Source organism: Microtus ochrogaster, unplaced genomic scaffold (genome assembly GCF_000317375.1).
Source record: "Microtus ochrogaster isolate Prairie Vole_2 unplaced genomic scaffold, MicOch1.0 UNK1, whole genome shotgun sequence".
Classification (NCBI taxonomy): domain Eukaryota; kingdom Metazoa; phylum Chordata; class Mammalia; order Rodentia; family Cricetidae; genus Microtus; species Microtus ochrogaster.
The window spans coordinates 38,584,082-38,594,146 of record NW_004949099.1 but is presented as its reverse complement, the minus strand read 5'-3'; the positions used below and the strand labels follow the sequence as shown (position 1 = coordinate 38,594,146).

At 46.2% G+C, this 10,065-nt stretch overlaps 1 protein-coding gene across 1 annotated transcript in view; it reads right to left on the bottom strand.

The window, feature by feature from the left end:
• Positions 1-10,065, bottom strand: part of Vwf (von Willebrand factor) — a 147,916-nt gene that overhangs the window by 28,194 nt on the left and 109,657 nt on the right. The window contains exons 35-38 of the mRNA XM_005365251.2: positions 5,778-5,998; positions 4,280-4,472; positions 3,754-4,095; positions 578-777 (exon numbers count right to left, since the gene is read on the bottom strand). Coding sequence (XP_005365308.1) covers positions 578-777; positions 3,754-4,095; positions 4,280-4,472; positions 5,778-5,998 — 956 coding nt within the window. The remainder of the gene's footprint in view (positions 1-577; positions 778-3,753; positions 4,096-4,279; positions 4,473-5,777; positions 5,999-10,065) is intronic.

Below are 10,065 nucleotides of genomic sequence, written 5' to 3'. Positions count from 1 at the left end.
AGAGAGAGAGAGAGAGAGAGAGAGAGAGAGAGAGAGAGAGAGAGAGAGAGAGGCATGCACACACAGACACATGCTTCATAATCAAATAGGTTAAAGAAGCAAAAACCTTCTGAAACATTCGCAGTGTGCATCAGTCCACTAAAAGTAATAAAGAACCCCACATTGAGGAAAGGTCATGAACTCCTCATCTGTACCCCTTAAACTCACTCAGTCACGAGTGGCTACAGACGCTCTGGAGGAAGAGAAACATGTCTTTAAAGAACATGAAGATAGCATACAAAGTACATAGTATGTCTGAATAGTGGCAGACATCATCTTATGTTATTTTCTCCTTCCCTCCTGAGTTCCTATATCACTCTACATGCATGAATAAAAATAATATTAAACAATATGCTAACACTTTGGTGTTTGGTCCCACAGCTAATCCCTGGGAGACCCAAGAGCTATGCTCTGATCTGTCTGAATCCAGCGCTGGTACGCATGCGACCTTCCTATTCCTCTATAATTCCTTAAGAGTCAACCCTGCTGCGGGAAGTAGAAGGGCCAACCCACCGAGATGGAGATGCCAGGTTCCTACCTGATGTCGGACTCCATCCTCCCCAACACACTGAGTGCAGGCCTCCTCGGGGACACAGCTGCCATCCAGCATGACTTGGTGTTGGGGACAGAAGCAGCCTTCTGAGGGGGGGTCCCCACAAGAGCTAGTGTTCCCGTCACAGTGCCGAGGGCAGCCACGCTCACAGTGGTTATACACCAGGGACGGTGGGCATGACAAAGCTGCAGACAGAGAATGAGGTCATTCTCAGTAGCCTACACCAGCCAGAAGCAAAAGAAGCACGGCCAATTCAAGATGGCCAAGCATCCGGCAAACTTTGGTCTCCCCCAGTGTCCACTCTCTTCACCTTCCACTGTATTAGACTCCTTGCTTCGGCATGCGACCACTCAGAAGAACGAATACAAAACCTCCTTTGTGATTGCGTGCACTCACATGACTAAGTTCTGACCAATTAGCTGGGAGAGGAAGGAAGTATCCTATCGGTGGGCCCCTGCAATCTATTTTACTTTAGAAAGACAGCTCAGTCTCCTTCCTGTAGTTCCGGTCAGACCCTGCACTTCATACCAAGAGCTGCATCTTCAGCCTTGGGAAGATGACCATGGCCAGCACCAGTGATGCTACCTCTCCCTGATCATCTAAATGACAGGAATTCTTACTTCTCTGCTACTTGCAGCCAGCTATAACCCCAACCAATAATATGAAATCTCTGTCATTCTTTCTTTGGAATACAGACATATCTGAGACTTTAAAAATCCTCTTAAGAGAAGCCACTAGGAAACTCCCTTCACACATTATAACCTGGCTGGACAAACTCACATGGCCATATTCATACAGCTAGTGGTGGTTTCCAAAGGCCTAAAGCATAGGGGTTATCTCTGTGTACACCATAAACACTGAGGACGTGCACAAAGCAGGTAAACATAGAAGGTGCTTCCATAATGCAGACCACAGCTTCTGCCTGTTGATCTGCAAGCGGGTAGAGTGGAAGCCATATCATCCACATGGACATGAAAGCCTGCTGTGGAATATTATTTTAACTATGGAAAGATGTGTTGCATTTGTTTATGTTATAGAATATTACTTTAACTGTGTAAAGATGTGTTACATTTGTTTTTGTTGCATTTATTTAATTATGAAAAGATGTGTTGCTGTTTCACCTTGCCTGCCTGAGGCACCTGACTGGTCTAATAAAAAGCTGAACGGCCAATAGCTAGGCAGGAGAGAGGTAGGCTGGGCTGGCAGACAGAGGAAATAAATAAGAGGAGAACTCTAGACTCAAAAAGAATGAGAGAAGAGGAAAAGAGAAGGAGAAAGAGAGGGACACACCAGAAGCCAACCAGTCAGACAGCTGCCAGACAGACAGACAGATGTAGAGACAGCAGGAAAGTAAAATATACAGAAAGAAAGTTAAAAAAAAAAACCGAAGCAAAATGTAGATAAAGAGAAACATGTTAAAATAAGAGCTAAGATAAGGTTGAACATTTATCACTAATAAATCTCTGTGTCATGATTTGGGAGCTGGTTGGTTGATATAGGAGGGTCTTCTGTGTCAGGAGCCAATTTCCTCTTAAAATCATTGCAGGAACCATCACCCTGGGGAGTCTGCAGAGAACCCCACACCCCTAATTGTGTTAGGAATCGTTCTATTGACAGAGCCTACCCCACACCCAATTGGCTGTTAATGGAGAGCTATCTGTTAGCAGAACCCGCCCCACATTCCAAACTATCTAGAGAACTAGGTGTGTCAACTCCTAGTTGTGACTTCCTGGCCTAGGTGACCTGACCGAAGGTAACCTCCTGGACTATGTGACCAACGTGAACCACGCAGCAAGAGCCCAGGCCCCTGTGCCCACCCCCCAACTCCTTACCCTATATAAGCTGTACCCCATCTCTAATAAACTGAGGCTTTGACAGGAACCCTGCTTAGCCTCATTCCTCTCTCTTAGCTCATATCTTACAGATAGTGCCTCTCTGGGACCCTGGAATAACTGACTGCAGAGTGGGTTACAACCCCTAGACTGAGTAGCCCACCCCAAAAGTGGTTTACACTTCTGTTTTCTGCTGATTTCATTGGTTAAATAAAGAAACTGCCTTGGCTTTTTGATAGGGCAGAAAATTAGGTAGGCAGAGTAGACAGAACAGAATGCTGGGAGAAAAAAAAGCAGAGTCAGGTAGGCGCCATGAAGCTCCGGCCCGAGATGGACATAGGTTAGAATCTTTCCCGGTAAGCCACAGCCTTGTGGTGATACACAGATTTAATAGAAATGGGTTAATTAAGATGTGAGAGTTAGCCAAGAAGAGGCTAGATATAATGGGCCAGGCAGTGTTTAAATAAATACAGTGTCTGTGTAATTATTTCAGGTGTAAACTAGCCAGGGAGCCGGGTGGAGGGAAGTGGCTCACAGCTCCCTTTACAGCTGGTAGCCCTAAAGAAAAGGCCTGGTACAATAAAACCCAAGAACTAAGAAATGTCTGAGGAGGCAGGGGACTAATCTGGTTCTTTATTCTACTCTGCCAAACCTGAGGTGTGGGAAGACTAAGAGAACAGCCGATCCCTAGATGAGATGCCCATGTCCACAGCTCCTGGTCAAGGATGCAAATACTCTGTGCTGATGGACTCTGAGACACCAACACGTACAGAAAGTCAACGATGCCACTTGGCGTAGAGCAGGATGCTGGTGTTGTGTTCACAGTAGCAGCTTGCGGGAACAGAATCCATATCTGATTCCCGCTGGTAGTCTGTGCGTTTCAGATGATAAGCCAAGGGCAGGCTCAATTAGGAAGGCTGCCTTGACGGAGCGAGGTCTACACTAGTGTTTCTCTTGGTAAATCAGCAATTCTGAGGAGCCAAAAGACAACATGCCACTCCCACTTCAAAAGCCTGCCCAATGGGTGCTCACTCCCCATTGGTGGAATTTCAAGTTCTATTTTACTGGTTTCACAATACTTAGCTGATGTCTACCTGTGTCTAAAACACAAAATTTACAACTATTTGAATTAAAGGAATGCACTTTTATCTCCATAAAAATTCTGCATTCAAAGGGCTTCCATATCTACAGTCTTATTTGAGCCTAACCGGAATCCTAAGAGAAAACTCTCATCTTCATTAGGAAAATGAGAATCTGAAGACCAGAGAGTGTGAACGATCCCATACTTGATCTGTTTCCAGTGTTGACGGAGCGCATACGGGGACTCACCGCAAAAGTCAGGTGTCCTCCAATCAACACAGACTCCATTGGTCCGACAGAGGTGGGCATAAGAAGCAATCACCTCGCACACTCGCTCCTGGTGGCAACTGTCTTGCTGGCAGATGGCATGGAAAGTGGCTGGAGCGAGGACCTTGTGGCATTCAGCAAACAGGGCTGAGAGGAGGACCTGGCAGCGGGAGCTCTCCGAGACGGGACACTGCTCCTCGGGAACAGGCTGGCATGTGTGCCCTGGCTGTGGCACCGTCCATTCCTGGATGAGCCTTTTCCAGTCGGTGGTGACCGTGCCATCCCTCAGCATGAAGTCATTGGCCCCATTCTCATCACAGATTCCTAGAGCAACAAGAAGAGACAGCAGTGCCAAAGACTTGGCCCTTCTCCACCCTCAAGGATGGTCTGACCCTCACCACTGGATGCTTGAAACAGGATTCAGTAATATAAGCGCCAACCTCCATACATCGAGCAAGCATGGCTGGGTTTACAGCACAGAAGAGGGGCGGAGCAAGCACCTCCTTACCACAGAGACCGTACATCTTCGAAGCAAAGGTCTTGGGGCTAAGTTGCAGTTGGAATTCATTGTTTTGTGGAGTGAATGTGAGGATGTGGCCAAGATGGTTGAACCTGACTTCATACATGATCGCACCGTAGATGCTGACTTCCATGTCTCCGCCCACGTAAGGGGCAGGGACCAGTCTCCCATTCACTGCCATCTGCTCCAACAAGAAAAAGGTCACCAATAGTTCTCACACATCAGAAGCCGCAGGGCTTTCCTCTTGCTTCTTACTGAAGCTACTGGGAGTCTCTGCTCTCACACTCCTCTGACTGCAGAGCTTAACCCACGCCTGATGTTTGTCAGCAGCTCTTGCTAAACAAAGGGGCTTTGGAGAGCTTGGCAGCCTAGACTACTATAACAACACTGTGCAGGCAGCACAGACCACTATATCACTGTGGACAGCTCAGACCGCTATAATACTGTGTTGGCTGCACAGACCACTATAACACTGTACAGCAGCACTGACCACTATTACACTGTGCACAGACCGCTATAACAACACTGTGCAGACAGCACAGACCGCTATATCACTGTGTGGACAGCATGCTCCTGAACCAGAAAGCCCAAGGCTCCAGGAACCTGATCTGTGTACCTCAGTATGGAAAGATGACCCCTTCCCAATAGGCCAGGGAAACTGCCATTGCACCAGCTCCTGGGGCAGGGTCTCCAGAAGGACACCTGCCAGGATGGCTACAAATCCTTCATATGAGCACGGTGCCTTCCTTCTGAAGCCCCACCAGAGAGCATATCAAGTATATTAAAATGTACTCACATTCTGCAGCAAATGTAATTTTGTTGTAAGAATTTTGGAAGGGTTTTTTTTATCACTCTGATTTTAAGAATTCTTTGGCTATGACTCCTCGTTTGATATATGACTAACTCTGATTTCTCAGCAATTAGTGCTCGTACTCAGGAATCCTTACCAAGTGAGAAAATCAAGTCTACAAGTTGTTTTCGCGCCATGAAATATTTATGATTTCCAAATGAACAAGTAAAGACGTTGGCATAACATAACCTTTTGTAGGCATTTAATCAAACATTCATTTATAGCGGTTTGGCAGTCTCCTCTCTAAATTTTGAAGTCATACGTTTTTTTGTTGAGGCCCTAAATATTTTCAAAGGCCCTGATTTAAGCACTAAATATTTCCGTTTGGAAAGACCCCAGGCCTTGGGTACTGGGCTCACAATGCCTACTGCGTCCATGGTCCTGGTGCCAACCCAGCTCCTAATCAATGCCAGAAACTGGGACTAAATTCATAACTTGCTATCTAAAACTGATCCTCTCTCCCGAATCTGGACCCAGAGCAACGTGAAATCATGCCAAGACTAGGGAGATGGCAAGAAACCCCTCTGAAGGAGGAAGTGCCCTGCTAGTCGAGGCAAAGCTGACTCCCAGCACCATGCGGTTTTTCCTAAAGCTCCGCTCTGCCCGGCCATGGATCCCAGAGCAAATTCATCTCACCTCCATGTCACTGTGCAGTCCCACAGAGAGGCCAGCATGCTTCACCTCAATGGACTTCATGCAGGCTTGCATGGCCCCAGGGCTGCAGGCCCCATTGTGGAGAATCACCTCCAAGTCTTGCTCTGTGTTTCGAAAGAGGACGTAGGAGCAGTTGCCAGTCAGCTTGAAGTTCTGCCCATCGAAGGTGACAATGTGCCGAGTGGAACTGCCCGTGCACACACCTGAATGGGGAAAGCAGACGATCAATGGAGCCTACCCAGCCCCCTCGTGCAGGCCTGCAGCAATGTGGCCAGGCTGTGCCCAGGCAAAGTGAGCCGGCGGCTCTCCTGGTGAATCTGGCCCAGGGAACACAGTGAAGTTTCAGGGCCACAATGTCATGTTGAAAGCTTGAGCCACTGAGCAAGCTATTTATGACCTCGCTGAAAAGAAAATTCACCTTAAGACTTGTGTCCCTTCATCTAACAGTACTGGTTGCCGCAGTGACTTAATCCCGCAAGAGATTACATGAGAGAAATATTTCCTGGGCCAAAATAAACAATTGGGTCTCAGAGCTCACTCAGGGAGCCACATTCACGTATAATCAGCAGATTCTCAAGGTTCCTACTAAAACAGTATGTGAATGCTAATCACTGGGCATCCACATAAGACGACTGGGGAATGGGGAAGGGTCCCATTTTGAATGCCCCAGTGCCACTGATCTGAAAGCAAATCTTGGACCTAAATGAGTTTGGAGATGAGTTTTTCATGCAAATCATGACTCATTTATAGAACGAATGAACAGAAGCCAAGACATGAGAGGAAAGCTCAATGAGACGCCACCCACACCCCTTACTCATAACCAGGTCGGGGGCACCACGGAAGGTGAACATCAACACAGCTTGTGACTGGCAGGGTTGGCTGCACCATTCCTCAGAGCTGAGCAGCCTCCATGGCTTTCACTCAGCATCCCCACATCCATAAGCATTCATCAAGTAACAGACGGAACGCCACAGTCCTGTGGGTACCCATGCTGCTAGGGTGCCCTGCTAGGGTTTGGGCATGTGTCCCTCAAAACATTGGCTGCTGGCTGCTGGTCCTGCTGGAAAGCAGTAGGATTTTAAAGGGTGTAGCTGAGTAGAAGGGAATTGGGTTTTTTGGGGTGTGCCCTTGAAGGGAACATAGCATACCAGTCCCCTCCTCTCTCCTAGCCATGAGGTGAGCGTCCTCCTCCTGCCACGTGTTTCTGCCAGAATTTCCCTCACCAAAATCCCAAAATAAATGGAGCCTGGCAACCATAGACAAAAGCCCCAAAACTTTGAGAGAAAGTAAACCTTTCCTTTGATTTTAACTTGGTGGTGGTATCAGGTGTTTTGCCGTAGTGGTGGGAAAACTGAACAACATAATCCCCCCAGCTCTGCTGTTAAAAGCATTACGTCAAGGCAACAGCCTCGATTACCAATGACAACATGTTATTAAATCACAAGACAAAGACTGTAAACCAGAATGGCTCTGTCCACCATCAGACCAACTGTGACACGGTAAGTTGGAGCCAAAGGAGCTCCGAACTGAATTGTGTTTTGCCGCTTGCTTGTGCAAGACCCTGCTTGAATACTGGACTTCAGCAATCCTCTCCTATCCCTCTTGCATGATGGGACTGCAATCACAACTTTTGGGGACTGTCATGAGAGCTGGTGGCAATCTAGACTAAATGCCAACCTGACAGTACGTGGCATGCATATTCATGTTTCATGGATGAATCTGTTAACCTTAGGACTAAGCTAATGCCACAAATGAAATTCAACAGCTTTTAGTCATGACATCTCAGTGTGAGAGGCTTCCAGAATCTGAGTGACTTCTGTGTTCAGAATACCAACTTATCTTTCAACAAACCGTCACAGCGTCACAGAGTACTCCAGTTTGCTGACCAGGCTTCTCTCTCTCTCTCTCTCTCTCTCTCTCTCTCTCTCTCTCTCTCTCTCCTCTCCTCTCCTCTCCTCTCCTCTCCTCTCCTCTCCTCTCCTCTCCTCTCCCCTCCTCTCCTCTCCCCTCCATCCCTCCCTTCCCCTTCATCCTTCAATCCGTTATCCTCTCCCCTCCATCCCTCCCTCCCTATATTTCCTTTATTTAATTTTTTAGGTATGTACACGTATTTTGCCTGTATGTGTTTTGTCTGTGGAGTCCAGAAAAAGACATCAGATCATCTGGAGCTAGCGTTACAGAGAGCTTCAAACAGCCATGTGTAGGCTGGGAATCAAACCTGGAACCTCTGGAAGAACCCCAAGTACTTTTAACCACTGATCCATCTCTCCAGATCCTACTACCAGTTGTAATAAGCCATATAAATTAACAAACTCCAATGTTCAAGACACAAGAAAAGTTAAAAGAAAGCTCCAACTGAAGAATGAGAATCTGAGAGTTACATAATGTTATCACAGAGCTACAAAATATTTTTTAAATATACCACTTATAAACATATTCTAGAATCCATTTCATCTCTCCTCTCTTCTCCTCATCCTATTGTCTCACCATCACTCCACATAGCAGAGAAGAATCTAAAACCAAGCATTTTGTTAAAACTATAGTCTGGGTATCAAAGAATAATGGACACACATTACAGATGCCAACTGACAAGCATAAAGATTGACAGAGATGCTGGGAGCCGGAGCCGGAGCTCAGTGGTACTGGGCTTGCCTAGTGCGTGTGAGGCCCCAGGTTCCCAGCACCAAAATCAGGGGAAGGAAATGGGAAGCTATTTGGCAATTGAGAAGCAACACATAAAAAATATCAAAGAGGGAAACTGGGAACCTGGAAAGACATTTTAAAGAGAGCTGAAACACCCTGAAGATGTGAAATTCTGCACACACATCACTAAGGAAATGGCTTTCCCAACTGGTTCATTGAAAGCAAAAAAAAAAAAAAAAAAAAGAAAGAAAGAAAACAGACAGAAACAGATCCACACAATGAACAATGAAGAAGGTGACAAAGTCTGTGAGAATGACTGTGAAAATCAGGAAGTAAAAATCTCAATAGAGACTCTATCCCAAAAATGTCATGGGAGAAAACTATGACATGATATATGGTAATTTGAATATACTCAAAAATTTACAAAAAAATGAAAACTATATTGAATATTTAAGGACTAAGAAAAGAAACAAGGCCAGACAGGTGGCTCTTGCTGCCAAGCCCAACGACCTGTGCTCCGTCCCCACGGCCTACATGGTGGGAGGAGAGAACTGACTCCCTACGCTGCCGCCTGACATCCACGTGTGTGCCACAGCATGTGGGACCACATACACAGACTAAAACACGTAAACAGAAAATGCAAGAAAAACTCAGAATGGGGATAGGTTTTTTAAAAGTTGATTGGGCTCAGGAGGGAGAAACGGATAAGATCAAGTCAAAAATGAAGGGCCCAGGGGCAAATGGACCACAATGAAAAATGGAAAAAGAAACATTGAACAAAACAAGAAGTCAGCGTGAGAGCGGGGTGTGTGAAGGAAGCCGGGGAACCAGAGAGGAAGTCAAGACCGTGTGGGGATGGAGTCCCTAAAAGGGATCAGAAAAGACATGGCATTTAAAGACTTGGTCTGACTCATGAGAAGACTCCGGACCACAAAGAAGAACCAAACCTGGATGCTGCCAGCACGTGACAAGTGTCTGCAAACTTTCACCCACATCTGCTGGCCCTGAGTAAACCTAGGGGAAGGGTGGAAAGGTAGCAGCAAAAGTATTCAACTTCTCCCAAGATGAGGGGTGGAAAAGAAAAAAAAAAGTCTTCAACTTCGTTTTTTGTTTTGTTTTGTTTTTTGTTTTTCGAGACAGGGTTTCTCTGTAGCTTTAGAGCCTGTCCTGGAACTTGCTCTTGTAGACCAGGCTGGCCTCGAACTCACAGAGATTCACCTGCCACTGCCTCCCGAGTGCTGGGATTAAAGGTGTGTACCACCACCGCCCAGCAAAAGTATTCAAGTTCAAAGATCAAGAAAATAACACTCCAGGTGTCACGTAAAGGTATCCAGTAGTTCACAGAGTGAAAACCAAACCAAAACAAAACAAAACACAAAGCTCATCATCAGAATTTTCAAAAACAATATACAAAGCCACAAAAACCCTGAGCTCCATTCTCCAACAAGAAGGCAGAATGAATCAAGAGCAGAGGTAGAGGGGATTGAGACCAGGGAATAACATCCGTGTGGACAAGCCACAGAGTAGTTCAAACCCGTTCTTAAAAACTGCCTTTCCAATTAACAGATGATTAAATGAGGGAAAAGAGGGGAGAGGGGAGGAACTTCAAATCCCCAAAAATGCATGT